Here is a 21,787-nt window from a genome sequence, read left to right as displayed (position 1 = left end):
CTGGCTTTACCACTGGGCTGCCCCCCTCCTCCATCCCAATTTTAAATCTTCCTTTCTGTTCTTTACTTTGTCCTTTCCCTCCTCCCTCCCTCCCTCCCTTCCCCCTTCCCTTTCCTTCTTTCGTTTGTACCAGGGATTACACCCAGGACCTTCGCACTGAGGATTGGACTGAGGACCTGAGCTACATCCATGGTCCTGTTTATTCTTTTTATTTGGAGAGAGTCGCATTCAGTCCTTAAATTGCCCAGGCTGGCCCTGAACTTGCAATCTTCTTGCTTCAGCCTCTCAGAGTGTTGGGGAAATAGATGTGCACCATACCCAGCTCCAAATCTTTTATTTTTTTTTTCTTCCTTTTTCCTTTTCTCCCTCCCTCCAAATCCTCTCTTTTCTTTTTTTGTACCAGGAATCAACCCCAGGGCCTTGCACTTGCTAAGCAGGCACTGTGCTGCTGAGCTACATCCCCGGTCCATTTTTTTCTTTTCTTTCCAAATCCTGGTTATGCCAGTACTCTGTGGGATCTTTGGGCCCAAAGGCCCACTTCCCACTCAGCATCCGCAAACCATGAACATTTGTATCCAGCCTCCACCTGCATTCATGAGCACAGGGACAGGAACTAGAGGACCCAGGGGGAAGACCAAGATCTGCAACTTAGAGATCAGGTGATGGGTGTTAGGGATTCCTCTGAGCCTCATTTTCTTCATCTATGAAAAGGATATCTATGGTATCACAATGTGGCTGCAGGTATCAAGCAAGAAAGTGTATTCAAAAGTGCTTTGTAAACTGAAAAGCGCTAGAAAGAGTGGGGTAGCATTATTAATATTCATGCCTCAAATGCTATGCCTCAAAATAATAAATTTAGCTAATCACAAAAACCACAGACTAAAAGTGACCTTAAAATAGTTTATTTCTCTCTTGCATGAAATCTGTTTGGAACTGTTATGGTACTTTTATGGTATAAAGAATCCAAGATCTTTTCATCTTGTTGCTATATCATGGGTAGCTTCCATTCCTAAGGTCATCTCATGATCCAAAATTGCTGCACAAAATCCAGCCATTACATCATACTGCATCATACTGCAGTCTGCTCACTAGAGAGAGAAAAGAATACCAGTCCCCCTCCCTTTAAGGACATCTCTGGAAACTGCATTTTTGCTAACCTCCATTAGTCAGACTTAGTCATGTGATCACATCCAGCTCCAAAAGGAGGTTAGGGAATGTGGGTTTTATGCTCAGTAACCATGTGCCCAGCTCAGAGTGTAGGAGTTCTAGGACTGAGGAAGGAGAAACCACCAAAAGGTCTTTACTGCCAATGATCACATCTCCAGCCTCCTCTTGACCACCTGTCCATAGCATCTGAGCATTCCTTCTGCAAACACTGTGTTTTGTTTACTACTGAGATGAGAACACCCACTCTCTCCTGCCCCCTCTACCTAAATGTGTGGACGTCTCAGGGAATCACGGTGAGCTCTTGCCTGCGTCCAGACTCTGATCCAGATCATTGTATCCACCCCCAGGAACTCAAACATGAGTTCTGGGTACTGTGACTCCTAATCTAGCCCTGAGCTCTCCCCTCATGTCTGGAATTGTTCTACTGGATTTTTTTGTTGTTGTTGTTACCAGGAATCAAACTCAGGATCCTGTGCTTGCCAGGCAGGTGCTGTGTCACTGAGCTATATCCCCAGCCCTTTTTTTTTTTTTTTTTTGAGACAGGGTCTCACTATGAAGTTCAGGCTGGCCTCAAACTTGGAGCAATCCTCCTGCCTCCGCTTCCTGAGTGCTGGGACTACAGGCATGTGCCACCACACCCAGCCCAGAATTGTTGTAGAACCCAGCGCGGCCCGTCCTCTCTCTGTGGGTGTCTGCACTAGCCGTCCCCATCCCCACACCTGCTCCTCTCAACTGTCAGCGTGAACTAAGGGCCTCGGAGTCCATCTTCATTCTTCACGGTCCCCACTCCTGCCATGCACGCTGTCAGGGTGGCACGGGACCGAGTCCCCAACACACCTCTGGGCCCCCCTTTCTCACTGCACCCCACCACCCACAGCACCACCGTCTCGCACCTGCACCTCTGCTGCTGCCCCGCTCCCACGCCCACCCACATCGCCCCACGCCGCCGCAGCCAGAGCAACGACTGGGGTCAGTAAGTCAACAGCGGTGGAGTCAGGGCCGGGGACATAGCTCAGCCCCACAAGTGCCTGCCTGCCAAGCACAAGGTCCTGAGTTTGATCCCTGGTACCAAAAAAAAACCAATGGTGACGTCAACACGTCTACTTTTTTCCCCTGAAACCTTTCTGAGTGGATCATAAAGGAATCTTTTAAAGGAGTGAAACTGTAAAGGTAAAGAAAGCAGAGGAGATAATGGTAGAAAATTCAGAAGCTGACAGCAGAGGATGTGCTGACTCAGCTGGCCCAAGAAAGCCCAATTCTAACTCGGTGAAAGCCAAGGAGGACTGTGATTCCCAGGACTCATCTCCGGAAGAGCCAGGCTCTGGTGGCACCAGGTATCTGAACACAGAGGAAACGGTAAAGAAGGGAGGGTAGAGTAGGCAGAGTGGCACTTTGGGAGGTAATTCCGTGCGAGGCAATTTCAAGCCAAGCCTGGGTGGCCTCGTGAGAGCCTGTTTCAAAATTAAAAACAGGCTGGGGTTGTAGCTCAGTATGAAGACACGGGTTTCAATCTCCAATACCAAAAAAAAAGGGGGAAATTGCTCAAATTGAGTTCAAGGAGTAGACCCCAAATCCCCCTTCCATGCCAGGCAGCCAGCGACTGGCTCTCCCCAGCTCTCGCCCCAGAGCTGGAAACGGCAGGCTCTCTGTTCGGTGAAAGCACCTTGCAGTCTCCCTGGGTCAGAGGACACCAAACACAGCTGAAGGCCTGGCCGGAGAACAGGACTGAGCGCCGCCATACTGGGTGTGGAGACGTCCCTCTGTTTCCTTGGGCTTGGTTCCTAGAATGCTGGAGGCCAGAGTGCCCCTTGCAAGGAACTAGAGGAAGCCTCTGCCTGACTCTGACCAGACCAACACCACCCACTTCCTGACAGTGCTGCGGCAAGCAGGAAGACTGCACCGACGCCCAGGATCTGGAGGGGGATCTATTTTACACTGACGGGCACTGACAGGGAGTCAACTGTCCCTCAAAACGTCAGGCCTCGAGGCCCCGGGAGGGGGAGGTTTTCATGCAGTTGCAAAGCGGGGTACGGAGGCAGAGGACTTGGCTGTCATTGGTTCCTACAACATGCGTCACCGTGACCAGCCTTTCTAGGAGACAGGAGTAACAGGAACTGGTACCTGGGCAACTAACGGACTGTCTCGGGGGCACTTTCTGCTACCAAAGAAGAGCTGGCAGGGGCACCGAGTGCAGCCCAGCTCAGCACCTGCCTCAGTCAGTCTCCTGAGGGCTGTCAGGGGCCCCTCTTCAGGCTAGTGCACAGCAAGGACAGCCGGGCATCCAGAACAGCCACAGTATCGACGACGCTCAGCCAGAGACAAGCCACGGGAAGGAGGCAGTCCGCGGAGAGCTCCTCCCTGAAAGTTCCCATCCCGAAGTGAACAAGACACGCCTTCTGCGTGGACCGGACTCCGGCCTGCTTCTCCCCCTTAAGCTTGTCCAGCTCCTCCCACCCCTGGTGCTCAAGGGTTCCACTTCCCGGACCTTCCCCAGAGGCCCGTGACGCCCTGAGAAGCCCCCCACTCTGCTCTGGGTGTGACTTGTCCCCCCAGAATTCGTGCTGGACTGGGCCCCTGCTGTCATCCGGACCTGGAATGCCCCCGAAGGCCCACGTTAGAGGTGTGGTCCCCAGGTCGGTGGTGGGGTCCAGTACAAGGCCTTAGGCCCCCCAGGGTGGAAGCGTACTGTCTCTTTGCCGTGATTCCCAGCCAGTGTGGACAGCCCATTTATTTCTCCTTCCAGCTGCTTGTTTATTGTGTCCTCTGCTAGGAAGGTCGCATGAGGCCATGGCTTGCTGCTTTCTGCCCTGCTGTATCCCCCGAGATGGGGCCTGTCACACGGCACATGCTCAGTACACGCCAGCTGTGTGGGGCATAACGGCTGTGCCACAGCACCCACCCCCAGCCTCCAGCAGGCAGGGCCCGAAGCCCGCGGAGACAAGGGCTCTCCCAACCTTGTTCTGCGGGTTGCTCTTGGGATAAACAGTTTCTGAATTATCCCTTTCTGAACATGAAGCTAGCAGGACTTCACCTAGTCTAGCGGTTGCGTATCGGACCAGGACTCAGCGTTTGGTGAAGGCCGACCGCGTATCACACCCCACCTGTACGACTACAACTTCTCAGAGTACATACTGGGACACGTTGCTACTGGACATTGGACATTGCTAAGCAATGTCCAGAAAAAAGGACCCTTTATTCTTAGGCGGGATAAGGTAGGTTGCCATAGTAGACATGGATCACCAGGTTCTCCATACCGAAGGCGTGCAATTCTTAAAGATCACGCAACTCCTTGTGCAAACACACGCAAGCCAGCCTCTGCAAGCATCTAGTTTCCAGTGGGGAAGGGTTCGCTAGAGCAAAGCCCTGATGAGCAGTCTTCCTGTGTCCTGGGAGTGGCGCCACTAGGTGGAAATTCGTGGCCTGGAACTTAGCCTTATCGATCACATCGTTGTGATTCTGTTCAGCAAGTCTGGGCTGGGGCCTCTGGTCAATAAGCCTGCTGACTCTTGCACCAAGTATGAAACTGAAGTTGCTGAGAGGCCAAGCTGGGGGCCGCACCCACCCTTCAGATCCATGTGCTCGGTATCTGTTTGCTGGTTGCTGGGTCCCCATGCCGTGCTTGGGAAAGTGCAAACGGCACAGCCTGCACCCTGAGCTGGGAGCCAGAGGCTCTGGGGCTGGTCAGCCAAGGGGCCAGCTGGAATTTTATCCCGCGGCATGGAGGCATTCCAGCGCTCTCTATCAGCACACTGGACCTGGGCTGGGTGTGGGCGGCTCCCATGGGCCCCAGCCGTGAGCTCCTGGCCGGCACTGCGGCCAACTCACTTGGGTAAAGAAACACACAGAGGCTTTCAGGATGCAGCCAACTTTACTGAAGATCTGGAGACATGGTGGGGGTTTACATAGCAAAAATACAAAAAATCCATGAGCTTAAGGAGACTCAGTCACTTCCACCTTCTATGAAGGGCCTGGGCCACCGCGCCCCACCCTTCCTTAGGAGGTAAAACAAAAGTCAATTTCTTGACAGCTTCTGAGAGTTCAGCCCACTCCCTCTAGACCTTCCCCAGCAGCCACAAAGTTAGCTTCCCCATAAATAACGCGTCTCTCTTCAGTCCCGAGAGCCACGTGAGGGTGACAGATGGACTGGCGACACCATGAGACTGGAGGCTTCTCCTCAACGTCTCTGAGGAACACCAGGGCACAGCTTTTGTTCTCACCTTTAAAAAAATAAGTGTGTGTGTCTCCCGGAGACACCGTTTCTCCCTTATGCTGGGGATGGAGCCCAGGGCCTCGTGTCTGTGAGCCCTGTATCACTTAGCCCCGCCCCCCTCTCTCCCTCTCCGATAACCCAGGGCCTTTACTGCTGGGCTACATCCCCACCCCTTTCTACTTTTTACTCTGAGACAGGGTCTTGCTAAGTTGCTCAGGTGAGGCTTGAACTTGTAGTCCTCCTGCTTCAGCCTCCCAAGCAGCTGGGATGCACACTACGTTGTGACATGCTCTGAGCGGTGCGAGCTGGGCGTGGCATGGCTCCTTCACAAGTTTTTTTTTTTTGTCTTTTTGAGGCCAGGGTCTCATTATGCAGTTTAGGCTGGCCTTGAGCTCACTTTGTAGCTCAGGCTGGTCTTGAACTCTCAATGATCCTCCTGCCTCAGCCTCCCGAGCGCTGGGATTACAGGTGTGCGCCACCACGCCCAGCTTCCTTCCCATGGTTTTTTTTGCTGTTGTTTTGTTTTTTTCCGGTACTAGAAATCGAACTCACAACCTCACACTTGCCAGGCAGGCGGCGTGCCGCTGAGCTAAATCCCCAGCTCCCCTTCCCACGTTTTATCTGCTCTTCCCGACAGGACCTCAGACAGGACTCTGAGGTCCCGGTTCACCGAAGTTTGTGAAAGTTGCAGGAGGGGGAGCCAGCTGCTCCGGGTCACGTGACTCCGGCGAGGCTGACTCCGGCCTGGGTTAGCTGGGCTAAGCTCTCAAGCACACCTTCCGTGGACTTAGGTCTTTGGGGAAAAGCTCGTTTTCATTTTTACAGCTCCTGTAAGAAGGGGTCAGGCGCGGTGACCACTTCTGCTGCCCACCTCTGCACCCTCGCATCCTCCATGCCTGGTGGCCAAGTGGGGGGTGGGCACCTCCGCTGGCCTCGGGTGCACCCTCCGCCACACCCCGCCTCGCCCGCCAGCCTCCCCCACCCACCGCTCCCCAGCTCCGAACCCAATCTGTGAGAGGAAGCAGGTCTTCGAGGGCCAAGCGCACACACCGGGGCAGCCCCTCCCGCTCCGCTGGCCACCCGCACGCCCCCTGGTGGGCTTTGTCAGGACCCCTTCGCAGCCCCTGCTAGCTCACTGGCACACTCTGCTCGGCTGCCCTCGCACTCGCAAGGCACTGACCCGTCTCCCTCCCGGTTTCCGGCTGAGGACACTGCCAGCCCTAGACCGTACCCGGAGGACCAGGGGCTGAGATCTCGTCCTCACTGCCCAGGCACCGCAGCCCCCGGAAGCCGAGCTGGGCCCAGCAGGGCAGGGAACCCGCTGCACAGCCCCTCACTCCTCTAGTCCATGGCAGCTCAGGTCCCAGGTACTCGCTACGGTGTGTGACACTCCTCCAGGCCCTCCCTTCACACCAGGGCAGTCCCTCCTTAGCAGAGGGCACACAGGGTCGCGCCCGGGCTGCGCTCCCTGCTTCTCTTGCCCACCAAGGTGCTGGCCGGGGCACCACTGCCCCTGGGACTCACTCACTCCTACTCCAGACTCAGCAGCCTCCTCTCAACGCCTGGGACGCATCTGTTCCCCACCGGCCCGCAGGACCTGCTGTTCCTCCAGCTCCGGAGCTGCCTCCTCTTGCCCTTCAAGAACCAGGGCTGTCCCCAGCAGTGGCCCGCCCAGTCACAGCCTCCACAGCTCTCCCCCGCACCCCGACTTGCAATCTCTTTCTTTATCAAGCGCAAGCGCAACAGGGAGCTGGGCCGTCTGCTCACTGACGACCCCAGCCCGGGGCAGAGCTCGGGTGAAGCGCTTGCAAAGTGAATGAACAAATGCACTGACACCCCAAGTGCGTTAGCTCAGCCTCAGCACCTCTCTCTTCATACAGGGGGCTCTGGGGTGCACCCCTGTAGCTCCCAGCACTCGGGAAACTGAGGCACGAGGATTGCTTGAGCCCAGGTATTTGAGGTCAGCCTGGGTCACAGAGCAAGAGACTGATTCAAGAAAAAGATAAAGAAGAAAAAGAAACTGGTGCGAGAGAATCGGAATGCCCATGGCTTCCCTTAGGGCCATGAAGCGGCGCGGCCGCGGTGAACGAGTACCTTCACCCAAGGGTGGGCTTGGCTCAGCCTTCCACAGAAGAGGTGATTGCTCGTGGCTTTTTTGGTGCCACAGATTGAACCCCGTACCTCATGCATGCTAGGCAACCTCTACCCTGAACGACATCCCCAGCTCTTACTCTGACAGACAGCGCCTTGCCGAATTGCCCAGACTGGCCTTGAACTTGCTACCCTCCTGCCAAGGGGCCCACACACGCTCCAGGGCTACGCGCAGGTGTACAGTGCTGGGGCCGCCTACCCCTCCACTGTCTCCCCATCCCAAGCCCCCGCCCCATCTCCACCTGCATCTACCTTTTATCTTGCTTTTTAAACTCTTTACATTGGGCAGGGGGAACCTGTACACTCTGGGTTTCCCCACAAGGGAAAGCATGTGCTGTTGGAGCTCGCGTGTCGGGCTGTCCTGTCTTTCAGGGAGAGCTGGGCCTCCCTGCACCACGCGGTTATAAGAGGGCGGGAGGCCTAATTCCAGTCCTGACCCAGGAAGGGGCTGGTGACACTGCTTCGTGGTGGGGAGTCGGTGCTGGGCGGGGAACAGAGGGGGACCAGGTGGCTTTGATTCTCTCCCCATCCGGGCCGGACGCTAGCCGGGTTCCTCTCCTTAGCTTATCTAACCGTTGCTGAGAATGCGGCTCAGGGTCACGTGCTCGCCTGGCATGTGCAAAGCCCCGGGTTCCATTTCCAGCAGTGCACGCACGCACACACATGTGCACGCACACATGTACATGCACACACGCTGCCCATCCTTTAAAGCCAGCTCTGCTTAAGGGCTACCGCTTCTCCGAGTCCTCCATACCCTGGGCTCTCCTGTCTTTGTCCCCCGGCTGCTTTGAGGCTGTGCCCACCCATCTGACAGCTTCCCAACCCGGCGCCATAGTTAGACCACATGTGCCAAGTGCTAATATCACTATTTACTGACCACACAGGTGTGCTCAGCACCACTCTAGGCACTGTACACACACGAGGTAGGTTCTTCTCATGCCCATTTTACAGATGGGGAAACTGAGGCACTGGGAATTTAAGTAGCTTGTCCCAAGTTGTCCCTGAATTGGTAGGCAGGCTAACTCCAGAGCTGCTACTCCTAACACCACTTTGGAGAACCCCTCAATGCTGCTGTAAACAGGATCTCCTGGAGAGGTCTGACCTGGCTCCCTTCGCTGCAAGCTGCTAGGATGTGGTTCCTGTCAGGGAGGGCAGCACCCAGCCAGGAGGTGGCAGCAAGGAGCCACACACAGGCCCTGCTGAGGGAGGCGCAGGAGCTGTTCAGGGCAGGCGTGTTAGACACGTCACAGGCTGCCTGGCTCCTCCTCGGCACCCTTTCCACTCTGCACAGAGGAAAGGGGGCTACGGCTCAGACCGTGCGATGTTTGCTAAGGTCAGGAGGCTACAAATACTACACGTGACACTAGGGTGGCCTAAACCCAAGCCACAGTTCTCTAGGGAGACACAACCCAGGGAGCCCTTGCAGGGTCTACCAGGCAGGGTTCGTACCACCGCTCCTTCCCCATCCCCAGAGAGCACCGAAACCACCTGGCCCGGAGCAAGCGGGCCATCGGGGCTGCACCCCTCAGCAGGGAGGGGCGTGTGGACTCAGACCCGAAGGCCTGGGTGGGTCTCGGGGAGCAGCACCCACTGAACATGCCAGGCCCACTGCCAGGCCCTCAGCACAGATGCGAAGGCCACGGGATGGAAACAACTCGCCCTCCCCACTTTGACTGGAGCCGGCCTCAGCTGCAGTCATGGCGAAGCCGGCCAGCCACGGCTCCGTGACCACTGCAGCGAGACGAGAACCATCTAAAGGGCTCCTGCAGCGCCCTTTCCGACAGCCATCCCGTCCACACCGCAAGTCCCAGCCCCAGCGGGCTGACACTCGGCAGCAGCTGCAGGACAAGCCGCCCGGGCACGGCGCTGTCCGGGGCCTCCCACGTGGCCGATGGCTCAAGGCGGCAGTGCAGGGACCACCAGGCCGCAGGCTTCAGAGTCCGGCGGTGCTCCTGGCTGAGGGCCCTGGGGCGCCGGCCTTGGGACAGCCTGGCGTGTCTGCCGGTGTGTCCGGCCTGCCCCCACACTGCCTGGCTCCCCTCGTCCCTCCAGGGCTCACGCGGCGAGACAGGCCCTCTGCACATGCACAACACCTCGGGTTTATTGGGGGCGGGGCAGAGCAGGCGCAGGCAGCGCGCCCCTGGCAGTCAGGCCAGCTCCACTCCGCGGTCTTGGCACTTGCGGGGGCCGCCCTGTGGGTCCCCTCCCACGTCCCAGTTCCTGCACACGTCTCTCCCCCGCCCTGCTCCCGCAGTCTCTCATTCCTTCACCAGCCGGTAGATGTGGTGCTGCGCGCCGTGCTCGCTGGCCGACACCTCGAAGACGTACGCAATGCACAGCAGGGTCTCCTGCGTGTCTCTGTTGGTGACCACCTGCAGGTGAGACGACGACGGTGAAGCCCCTGAACGGAGGTGTTGGTGGCACCCCCGGGACCTGGGCCCACCCCCTGCGGGCACCTGCAGGATGGTGAAGTTCTCCAGCACGCTGTTCATCATGTACTTCTCGGGCAGGTGCTTCAGCTTGTGGATGAAGTTGATCATGTACTCGCAGAGCGGGGAGCGGTGGATGCGGTACGAGTAGCGGCCGTTCTCGTAGCGAGCGTACTCTGTCTGCAGACCCAGGGGACAGCGGGGCTCAGAATCCCCGCGCCTCCAGCCCAGGCCCAGCTCTGCGGGAAGCTCCGTGACCAGGGCACTGCCACACAGGAAGAAAAGGCAGGAGGCGGGAGGCCCAGGGGCGGAGCCAGTCTCCGAGGTGGGTGGGCAGCAAGCTAGGCCTCTCCTGGCAGCCACGGGCACACGCTGGGTACCAGGGGAACAGAGCTTAGAGATGCAGCGATGAAGGCAATGGATGAGATGTGACAGGCGCTTCTCAATTCTGGCTGTGCCTTAGGGTAACACGGGCAGAGACCCCCATGTACACACACACACACACACACACACACACATACACTGGTGAAATCTGAACCAGACCAGCCGATTGTATCAAAGCAGATTTCCCAGTTGCTAATGTTGTTCTCCACTTGTGCAGGATGCTGCCGGGGCGGGCGCAGGGTGGAGGGCACATGGATTACAACAGCGGTTCCACAGAAACACACAGACAGACACAGGATTAAGTAATCTGAGGAGCTCGGTAAGGTACAGGCTCAGCGTGCATGAGGCCTGAGTTCAACTCTGAGCACCGAAATAAAGAGAAGAGAAACTGCTGCTGCCTAGATTCACCCACGAGAAGACAAAGCGGCCAGGTGAGGTCAAGCGCCTCCAGGACATCCCTGGGAAACAGGAAGTCTCTTCCCTGGCCCTGGCTGGGCCCCTGGCTAACAGGTGGATGTGAGAACTGGCCTCTGTTATTCAGACAATGTGGGGAAAGAGGTGAGCACGGGGACACAGACCCAAGGTGTTCTGGGACGCAGGCGTTCGGCCCCCCATCCTCTCGCTGTCCCTGCACAGGGCACCAGAGCATCAGCACTCCCGGGCCCATGTGACCGGGCAGCGAGGACCACTCCTGCTCACCGAGCAACACGCAGGGTTTCTTCACACCTCAAGGCCGCCCCTGGCCAGCGTGCTCAGGAGACCCTGGAAACTGCTGCCCAATAGGAACCTAATTATTTTGTCCCTTCTACTAGTGTGGGTCTCCTGGGTACTAAAAAAATCTGAAAGAGGGGACACAGTGTTGGCCATTTGTGGAGTAAAGCGGGGGCAGGGAGCAGAGGTCCTGGAGACCTCCAGCCTCACTACCCCGGGGAGCTTCTCGCCAGGCGGACTCGGCTCAGCTCCCAGGCCGCCAATGCAGCGGCCCTGCCCTAGGACAGGACGCGGTGTGCGGAGTCCTGTTGGCGGGGGTTAGGCAGGCAGTGCTCTCCCCGGCGTCTGAGCTCTCAGAAGGCCTTCCACTGAGTGTGCGTGGAAGGTGCCGCCTCCAGCAGGGCTGCTCTGGGGATGCCCAAGGAGCCCCACCCGCGCCCGGGCCAGCCTCGTACCTCCACTTTCTCTACCACCTGCTTGCCGAATGAGCACACCTTGGTGGAGCAGGTGATGATCATGTTCTCGGGGCTCTCGTACTGGCTGGAGACCCCGTAGAAGGAGCTGCCTTCGTCCTCGATGTTGGTGTTGAGATCTGCCTGCGGGGAGGGGAACAGGAGGCTGAGGGCGCGGTGAGCACAGGCTGAGTCTCACAGCGCAGACTCGGGCTGGAAAGAAACCCGGAGCAAGCAGAGCTCGGAGACCGAAAGCTTCGCCGCTCTTATCCTCACGCCCAGGCCCTGTGTGAAGTCGGGCTGTGCCTCTGACACGACAGAGAGCCCTAGGGTTGCTTCGATTCCAGGCCACTACTGTCCGGCGCTCGGACGCCAACGTCACTAGCAAGCAGGCCTCTAGGTCTTTGAATTTTATAGTCTGACTTTGTTTTAGTCAGCTGCAGATATGTAAATCCTCATCAGTATGAACCTCTCAGACCCTTTCCAGAGTCAGTTCTGATAATGAAGAAAGCACGAGGGCAGAAAACCAGGGCAGAGAGAAGCCTGGTACTCCTCACGGTCCCGTCCTCTTATTGGTGCATCACCAGCCCTGCCGGGGTTCTTTCAGAAACGCTCTGACCGCGGGGTTCGGCCACACTTGATGTTTTTCCCCATCAGTCTCAGCCTCCAAACCCACTTCCCCAACGCGTCTGCCCTCCCTCTGTTTGTGGCTCTAAGAGTTCTTTACAAAAACCAAGTCTGAAGGCATCATCACCCTGTAGCCCCGACTGCCTCACGGAGCCCTTCTGCCACAGGGGCGTGAGTCCCAGTGCCCGCCCGGCTCAAAGGGCCCTTCATCAGCCCTGCAGCTGCCTCTGTCCTCAGCTCCTCGCAGGCCCCAGATGCGCTGCTTTCTTCTCCTGCTGCTGGATATTGGGATGATCTGAAATTTATTTATCTCCCTCTCGGCATAGGTAGAATAACGCTCCCAACCCCATAAAGGTGCCCCAGCCTCAGACACAGCGAGATTCCTGGACTCAGGTCAGCCTTGCCCAAGGCCACACTGCTTTAGTGACACGGCCAGGTCTGCAGGCTCCAAGCCCAATCTCATCCCAACCCAGCAGAGGGAAGGCTCTGGGTGAACCATCTGGCTGCCTTGGGGACTCCTAAGCTGGAATCGCATTTCTTTGGTGCTTGTGCCGCTGAGCTACATCCCCAGCCCCAGAATCGCAATTCTGAACCCCTCAGCCATTTAGGGGTCCCATCCCCAGGACTTGGGCTCCACGTCAAATCACACCCTGTCTGCACCAAGGTTGCTAACAGCAGCTTAAGACTCAGAAAAATGCACATCGAACAAAAGGCCGATTCTTAGGAGAGGCCTCTCACCCGCCCACACAAATGGTCTGAAATCACTACTATGCTGGCACCAGAGCGCAACCTGTGAATGAGGGGGAGCTGCAGGCTGTGACCGAGGTTCTTGACACCAACAGCTCTTCTGCTCAGAGATAAGGGGGTTCTCAGACCCCCAAGAAGGTTGATATCCAGGCAAGGCAGTTCCGTTGCTGGCCACTAGGGGATGCACAAACACCATTTTGCTCTCCTTTGAGAAGTTTTCCTGGAACAAGACCTTTCCATACACAAGAGGCTGTTAACTGTCTTACGGAACAATTGAAATATTATGCGGCCACATGAAATGCTGAGAAGAATCTGCACTTATCATTATGGGTTAATACCAAAGGACTGGGGCCAGCTGTGGTGGTAATCCCAGCACTCAGGAGGCTGAGGCAGGAAGATTGCTGAGTTCAAGGCCACCCTGGGCTACATAGTGAGTCCCAGGCTAGTCTGAAGTACATAGTGAGACCCTGTCTCCAAAAACCAAAACAAACAAACAACATACTGAATGAAGACGGTAGGATGGGGAATAGAACTAGGGCGATTATTTTAGGATGTTTTCATGCTGAAATAGGATGGCACCTGGTTCAGTGTGTTCTGCATTGGCTTTAACGAGACTGTGGGAGGCAAGAAGAAAAATAGAATTGCAGCAGCATCCAAGCCAAAGCCCAGCCTCTGGAACAGCCATGCTCCACGCCTACCCCAGGTTGGTCGGAGCTCCCCTCTGACCCCACTGCCACTCTTCAAGGAGGGTCTGAGGCAGGGGCAGTGGCTCAGGCCTCTGTCCAGTCGGAATCCACAGCAGCCGTGGCCCAAGTTCTTCTTAGGAAACAGAAGGTGAGCCAGAAGCCAGGCTTTCTGTCTGCTGGTTTCTGCCACTCGTGTCGTCCTCCGAGGTGACACGTTTGTCGGACGTGGGGTTGGGAACAGTCTGCGTGCTCGGGATGGACAGGCTGCAACCAGCCGTGCAGGGTACAAATGTGGACCGAGGCTGAACGCACGGCAGCAGGAGGCCCGGCTGCCTGGGAGGGGCCCGCTCTGGACACGGGGGCAGCAGGGCAGGAGCCGGGACACCGAATGGTGACGACTCTCGGGCTGTGGCCACCGGTGACCGGTGCTACACTCAGCGACCACCTGCGCCCCTGTGGTCTGCTCACTTTTATTCCTTCAGTCCATATCCATGAAAGCAAAGACGCTGTCTTTCCCAGTATAAGTGAAAAGAAGGGTGTAGTGATTAAGGAAAAAGTGCTGAAGCATGTGCCACCTAGAAAGTCCCGCCTGTCCTCGGAAGACCCGGTGCTGGTCCCTCCTGGGCTCATTCACTCACACAAGGGAGTACTGTCCGCTGTGGTGTGGTAGCCATGTGCACATCCCATTTCATCACCCCATGCTGTTTGTCCAGGTGGGACATTCGCTGAGGGCAAGAAGTGTCTCCCAAGCCATGGGCAGTGCCTACAACAGGGCCCTGCAGTAAGCGCTCACGCGCTGTTCCGCCTCTCACCGCTGGGTGGCGCTGTGCAGGGCATGACCCTACCTACTCACCCGGCAGTCCTCCTGGCCCAGCCCAGCCCGGCCCCCAGATCAAATATAGTCTTCTGTCCTCACCTCCCACTCCCTTGGCCCTTCCGCTCCCTCAGTCACACATTTATCCAGCCCCATCCCGGTACGGATGGGGGAGAGGGTCACAAAGACGTCAAGGTGTTGTTTCTGCTCTCAAGGAAAGTGTGAGTAGGAGAGAGCAGGCAGGACTAGGGGGCGGGTGACACGGGCGGCAGGCGATCCCACCAGGAAGTCAGCCCAGAATCTGCCTGGGCTGCTCCGCACAGACCCGGGCAATGCTGGGCCGTGATGCGGAGGCTGCGCCGAGCACCTCATCCCACCCCGGGTGCCCAACCTCCCGCCACTTCCCACCGCCCTGCAGGCCCCCTCGGCACCCCTGCAACACCCCGCCTTTCTGGCCTTCTCGGCCGAAGTGGAGAGTCTGCTCCCACCCCCACATGCTGCCCTCCGAATGCCCCCTCCCTCCACCCTATTCATAGCTGTTCAGGAGTGGGCAGCTCTCGGCCGGCCTGGAACAGGTGTGGGAGATCGGGTAACTGACAGATGAGCCCGGACAGCTGCAGCTAGGGTGTGGGGGCCCCAGGGGCTCAGATTCATTGTCATGTGCTGGTATGTGCCTGGGAGAAATGTCAGGCCTGGAGGGCCTGACCCGCAGGCTGGGGTGGCAGGAAGGCCTGGGGTGAGCTTCTGCCGCCACGGTTCAGCTCAGGCCCTGCCCAGCACTCCCCCCACACCCAGCCAGTACTGGGGATTGAACCCATCGTGCATGCCAGGTGCCAGGCAGAAGATCTTCCGCTGAGTTACATCCCCAGCTCTTTTACTTTTAGTTAGACAAGGTCTAGCTAAGTTGCCCAGGCAGGCCTTGAACTTGCAGCTGTCCTGCCTTAGCCTCTGGAGCAGCTGCGACTGCAGGCGTGAGCCGGGACCCTGCCCAGCACTCTCAGTATGCAGCCTGGTGTTGATGGCCCCTAACGTCTGAGGATCCCCTCTCCTACCCTGGAAAACGAGCTCTCCGGTCACACAGCTCAAGGGCACGGGTGGGGGGCAGCCGTCCCCAAACCTGGGCTCCGGTACTCACAGACAGAGCCCGGCATAGCGACTCCAGCACCCCGCTCCACACACAGAGGCCATTTCCGGCAGGGCGCAAGGCAGGACTGCTACCTCGATCTGATCAGAGGACAGTAACTTTCAGGGGGACAGAGGCAGAAGCCTGCTCCAGGGCCATGGAAGTGGCACCCCTACTCTCCGGGGGTTCTGACCAACTCAGCAGTCCCTGGGAGCCCACACGGGGGGGACTGCAGGGGAGGGGAGGGGCGGGCCCGGCTGACCCAGACACACGGTCAGCAACACGCGTGTTTCTCTCTGTCACACGCTCATCTCCTTGCACGGACACGTGATGGGTGTCAGAAAGGGGGCACTGGCCCGACAGGCCCTCGTGTTCTCTTTCACATGGCCAACTGTGCCCACTGCGGGCACTCAGGGCTCCGCCTGCTCTTGGCTCGAGGAGGCGGGGCAAGCCCTCCCCGCCGCTGCCAGCGCAGGGCCCCAGCCCTCGTGTGCCTCAAGGAAAGATGGCGACAGAGGCACACAGAAGCCGAGATTCCCCAGGACCCAGCTCTGAAATGGGCTGAGTGGGTGGGCCACTTGTCCCCACACCATGCACACTGCCCCAGGGCCGCTCCGGGAAGACGCAATTGTGCTGGCTACGGGCACCGGGCAGCGCCAAGCAAAGTGCGCTTGTGACGCTGGCCTAATCGGCTCCCCCAGCACAGGTGTCCGACCCTCTTGCTATGGATCCCCACCTGCAGGTTCCCTAGGGGACAGCGGAAGACAGCAGGTGCCACAAGCGAGGTGGGAAGGGGCATCTAGCTCCTCATTCCCACCTGCTGTCTTCATGCTTCCCAGCAAGACAGCATCCTCCTCATCCTCCGGAAGTGAGGTCCAGAACACGCCGGGGGCCCAGCCGCCCACACCGGGAATGGACGTGGGTTCAGGGCGGCCTGCTGTCCCCACGCTGCCCATCCGCCGACCAGAGGCCTTTTCGGATAACCCAGAACCTGCCCCCGGCGCAGGAGAGGCACTGACACTGCTCAGAGCAAGGCAGGGCGGGTTAAGTGCCACAGACCCAGGCTTGCGCCAGGAGCCAGGTGGCTAGAGTCCAGGCTCGGGCTGCACACTACACAGAACTAGGTAAAATTCGGCAAGTCACTTACCTGCCTGTGCCTCAGTCTCTCCTCGGCAGGTAAGCGTGTCAACCGGCGCTACCTCTGGGACGTGCCAGGGATTAGCCACGTCAGTGTACGGGAAGCGCCAAGGAGGGGCCCGTGTAACCTTTCGGTCTGCGTCATCCGAGGCACAGACAGAAGGAGAGCAGCCCTTGCTCCCTCGAGGCTGGGGCTTTGCTTGCTCTGTGCCTCAGTTTTCCCAATTTGTGAAAAAGCCTCAGGTGCTCTTCCTCTGGAGGGGGAATACAGGACACCACCAAAGAGCACGGCGGGGGAACGCTCAGGGCACGGGCTTTGCCTAGCATGTGCCGGACGGTGGATTCCATCCCCACACCGAGAGAAGGAGGAAAACTGAGAGAGGGAGGGAGGGAGGGAAGCAAGGAGGGAGGGACAGAAAAAGGAACAAAGAAAATAACACCAACAACTAAAACAAGGCAGGAGCCAGCGAACAGGGCCCAAACGCACCACCGCCTCGGGGGCGGTGACCCACGCAGCGGCTCCTGCCCCCACAGCCAGCCTCCCCCCGGTGCCAGCTGTAGCCTCAGGGTGGCGGCACCAGCGCTGGAAGGAGCTGCAGGGCGCCGAGGCACCTCCTCGCCTCTTCCACACAGAGGCCACCTGGGCAGGCTGAGCGTGAGCTCGGGGGTGGGCAGGGACAGGGCAGGGCAGGGCCCCCTCCTCAAGGGGCCTGGGAGCCGCCGCTGCCGGCCACGCAGGGCTGTAAGCTGGTGCCCACAGCTAGGCCTCTTGGTTGTGATCCCCACGTCCTGCGCAGGAAGGGAGCGTGTGAGGAAGTGCAAGTGAGACAGTTTGAACCGGTGGTGGCGAACCTACAGCACCCGTGCTGCAGAGGGCTGTTGGCGTCATCGAAAACTAGCAGGTTCGCCTTTGCTGGTTTAAACCCTTCCCGGGAAAGGGCAGACCAGCATCCCGCCCCAGTATCACACCCGCTGCTGTCCTGGCTGTGTTGCGGGCGTCTCCCACCTGCCGGCGGCCGGATGGCCGATTCTCCCAGCTAAGCACAACTCTGGCCATGTCGTGTCCCCCGCAAAACCTTCCATGCGTGAGAGGGGCCTGTGTGCCAGCATTTGGGAGGGTCGCTCGAGCCGAGGAGCTTGAGACCAGCCCAGGCAACAGAGAAACCCGGGTGGAAACATAAGTAAACACAAACTTTCAATGACTCCTTACTACCCAAGGGGAGAAACCCCGAGAGTCAGAGGTGTGCCGCTACTTCCCCTCCACAGAGGCCGCCGACCCTGGGCGCCTGCCCTCCTCAGGCCAGCGTTCCAAACAGTGCCTGCCAACCCCTGAGGCTACGGTCAGGTTAAACCCATTTTCCTGGACATTGGCTTCAACACAGGTTTATATCTTTCCCATTCTACAGACTCAACTGGAACGATAATAGCAAAAAGCTCTAAAAACTGTGCTGTACACAGCCAGACTCGGTGGCGCCTACTCAGGAGGCTGAGGCAGGAGAATTGCGAGTTTGAGGGCGGCCTGAGCAATGTATTGAGCACCTGTCTTAAAAAAAAAACAAAGACAAAAATAAAAAGGCTGGGGGTGCAGCTCAGTGGCAGAATGACTGCCTAGCACGCATGTGGGAGGCCTGGGTTTGAGCCTTAGTAATGTCAAAAAATTGTGTACCTCAAAGAGGAAAAAATGGGGAAGAGACCAAACAGACAAAGTTCAGGACACTTCAGAAACTGGAGGCTGACTGGCAGGACTGGCAGGGTTTCCGCAGGGCACAGGAAGCAGGAGGTTCCATACTGAAGCAGGCAGAGAGGGTAGCTGGGGGCTGAGGGGCCCGGGAGACACTGCCGTGAGCGGAGGCCGGGTGAGAAGCCTGCACGTGGCAGCAGAACACAAGACGACCGCACCAGAACAACGCAGGACGACTCGGCCTCAGTGACACTGGGCCCGTTACAGAGAGACTGGGATGAGACTGAGGATACGGCAAAACCAGCACCGGAAATGGCCGAAGCCCCCAGCTCACTCCTCCCTCCCATGCCCAGAGTGCTGTAGCCTGGGGTCTCCCTTCCAGGGAAACTAAAGGTGTCTGTCTCTCTGGAGAAACGGAACCCTCTCGGGAGAAAGGAAAGGTTCAGCAGACACAGTGACACGATCGGTTTCTCTCCAACACCAGCAGTCTCGAAACCAGGCCCACCTTTCACCCGGACGCACAGGCACTGCTAAATACAGGCAAGCGGCACGAAGGCAAAGGAGAAATATACCTGCGTCGGACTTCACCAAAATCCCACACTGACACTGTCAGGAGCGTGAGGCTCGGTGCGGGGGCGTGCAAGCTCAGCAATCTCAGCACTCGAGAGCCCAGGACAGGAGGGCAGGGCCATGGGCCCCGCCTGGGCCACTCGGTGACTTAGCGAGACCCCGTCTAACATAAAGGATGAAAAAGGACGGGAAGGTAGCTCAGTGTGCAGGCCCTAGGTTCAATCCTCAGCATCAAAACACAGGAACAAAACAACAAAAAAGAGAAAAGAAAAAACTACCAAATGGGAGAAGGTATTTGCAAATTATACATCTGAAAGGGACTTCTCTAGAATACATTAAGAACACCTAACTCAATAATGAAAAGATACATAACTCAGCATAAAAATGGGCAAAGGATCTGACATTTGTCCAAAATAGACTCACAAATTAGTCAGGCATGGTGGCAGATGCCTGTAGTCCCACTTATTCAAGAGGCTGAGACAGGAGGATCATTCGAAACTAGCCTGGGCAACAGAGTAAGATGCTATGTCAGGGGGAAAAAAAAATACCCTAATCATCAGGGAAATGCAAATCAAGGCCACGGGAGGTACCACTGCAGTTATTAGATAGTTGCAATCACAGAAACTATCAAATATTGGCAAGGATATAAAGAAACCCAGGAGGCTGAGGCAGGAGGATCTCTGTGAGTTCGAGACCAACTTGGGCTATAAAGTGAGTTTAAAGCCAGCCTAGACTTTTAAAAAAAAGCTCTTAAGAAATGGATCTTCTTATTTCTAGAAACTTGTTTCTGATCCAGATTCTTTACCCAAACTATTAGTCAGTCAAATACAGATAGGGGATATAAAAATGTTATTTCAAACAGGCATCTTTTCTTAGAAGACACTACAGGAGGCATCGCAGAAAAAACGAGGGGAGTATGCCCATAAAGAAAGCAATGAGATCTAGGAAACTGTTTCTAACATAGGAGAAACTCAGGATGACAACGATACAGTTCAGACAGGAGGGGAACAGAGGTGCAGAGGAGGAAAATCTCCACGACAGAAGAGCATCTCAGCCGGGCGTGGTGGCACATGCCTGTAATCCCAGCACTCGGGAGGCTGTGGCAGGAGGATCGCTGTGAGTTCGAGACCAGCCTAGGCTACAAAGTGAGCTCAAGGTCATCTTGAACTGCATAGCGAGACCCTGTCTCAAAAAGACAAAAAAAAAAAAAAGAAGAGCAACTCAATAGGTTTGATATCTGGAAAACATACTTTTTACTAACTTTCTATGGTGGTTCCAATGGAGTAACTTGCAAAATTTTAAGAATAAATTTGGTCAGGCATGGTGCTGCACACTTGTAATCTAAGCTACTCAGAAGACTGGGGCAGGCAGATCTCAAATTTGAGGTTAAGCGTGGGAAATTCGGTGAGGCCAGTCTTGACATACAAAAGGGTGGAGATATACCTCACCAAGGCAGAGTGCTTGCCTACTATGTGCAAGGTCCTAGGCTCAGTACTGCTGTAGCAGAAAATGCCCCCAGCCAGTCAGTTTGCTGCCCAGGTAACAGTTCCAGTTCCAGTTCCTGTTACTTGTGTCTCTTAGAAATGGTTGCTCACTGTGATGCACGATGCACAAACCAATCCCCAACTGACAAGCTAATCTGCTTCTGTACTTCCTGCTTGCTTATCCCATGTAAGCCCTAGACCACCAGAGATCAGGGCCTGATATTCTGGGAATGATCCCCATCAGTGCCTGTGGATGTAAAATAAATCTGCCTCCAAATCCTGGGTATCATTTTGGTGTTTGCGCTTGCCACTACACTGCAAAAAATAAAAACATTTTCTTTAAAAAAAAAAAAACAAAAAACAGCTAAAAGCTGAGTGTGGTGGTACAGGCCTATAATCCCAACACTCGGGAGGATGAGGCAGGAGGATTGCCTTGAGTTTGAGGTCAGCCTGGGCTCTGTAGTGGATTCAAGGACAACCTGAATTGCATAGTGAGCTCCTGTCTCAAAAACAAACAAACAAAGAAAAACAACAGATAACCTACACAGGGACTGCCTCCTGGGGATGGACACAGGGAAGAGGAAGATTCGCATCTGGTGCTTTTCATTTTAAAGCCTCTTTTATTAACAGCTTAACGGAACATGCATGATTTAAAGCAGCAGGGGTGCCGCTCAGTGGTATAGCATGTACTTAGCATGTGCAAAGCTCTGGATTCAATAAAAAAAAAAAAAAAAACACCTATTACCACCGGCCATGGTGATGCACACCTATAATTCCAGCACTCAGGAGGCTGAGGCAGCAGAAGCCAGCCTGGGCTACAACAGTGAGTTCAAGGCCAGCCTGAACTACACAGTAACACCCGTCTCAAAACAAACAAACCAACAAACCCCTATTACCTATTTTTCACCTCAGCATAGACTAAAACCCAGACTTCCACATAATCAGGACCTTCCAGGGGCTAAGTCACCCTTCCATTATGCTTTTTCTCAGTCCTCTCACAGTTTTTCCCACAGCCTCCTGCACACCCTTCCCTGTAACAAACTACTCATGAGTGCGTACCTCTTCCTAAGAGATCCCGCTCATCCCTAAAGCCAGGTCCAATTCCCATCCTGCTTGCAGAACCAGCTTTTTGCTTTTTGCTTTTAGCCAAGTCAAACACAAAGCACCTCACGGATGAGGAGCCCGGGCCTCCATCTCCGTGGAGGGCGGGGCAGCCCCAGGCAGAGCAGCAGGCAGGAGCCAGGCGGGGTTCCAGCCCACCCAGAATAACACAGACCTCTCTGGGCGCAGCAAGCCTCTTTCTAGGGCCACAGAGCTTCCAGAGTTATGAAAGTGGTGTGGGGGCCACGAAGGCTGAGGGCTCCGAGCGGGACGTACAAGGGGAGCCAGTGTGGTCCCTGGTGCTACGAGAGCG

General features: G+C 56.4%; 1 protein-coding gene across 7 annotated transcripts in view; it reads right to left on the bottom strand.

Annotated features, from left to right (window-relative positions):
- Nucleotides 1-9,611: 9,611 nt before the first annotated feature.
- The window catches only part of Tead4 (TEA domain family member 4), a 55,282-nt gene continuing 43,106 nt past the window's right edge, over nt 9,612-21,787 (bottom strand). For 6 of the 7 annotated variants that reach the window (XM_013515542.1, XM_013515545.1, XM_013515546.1 and 3 more), the window contains 3 exons: nt 11,508-11,648; nt 9,985-10,137; nt 9,612-9,900 (listed from right to left, as the gene is read on the bottom strand). In XM_013515542.1, coding sequence (XP_013370996.1) covers nt 9,787-9,900; nt 9,985-10,137; nt 11,508-11,648 — 408 coding nt within the window. In that variant the 3' untranslated portion in view covers nt 9,612-9,786. The remainder of the gene's footprint in view (nt 9,901-9,984; nt 10,138-11,507; nt 11,649-21,787) is intronic. The other variant, XM_013515543.1, reaches the window with a different exon arrangement.

Source organism: Chinchilla lanigera, unplaced genomic scaffold (genome assembly GCF_000276665.1).
Source record: "Chinchilla lanigera isolate Chin_1 unplaced genomic scaffold, ChiLan1.0 scaffold00028, whole genome shotgun sequence".
NCBI classification, from domain to species: domain Eukaryota; kingdom Metazoa; phylum Chordata; class Mammalia; order Rodentia; family Chinchillidae; genus Chinchilla; species Chinchilla lanigera.
The sequence above is the reverse complement of the archived record's forward strand: the minus strand, read 5'-3'. Positions and strand labels throughout refer to the sequence as shown.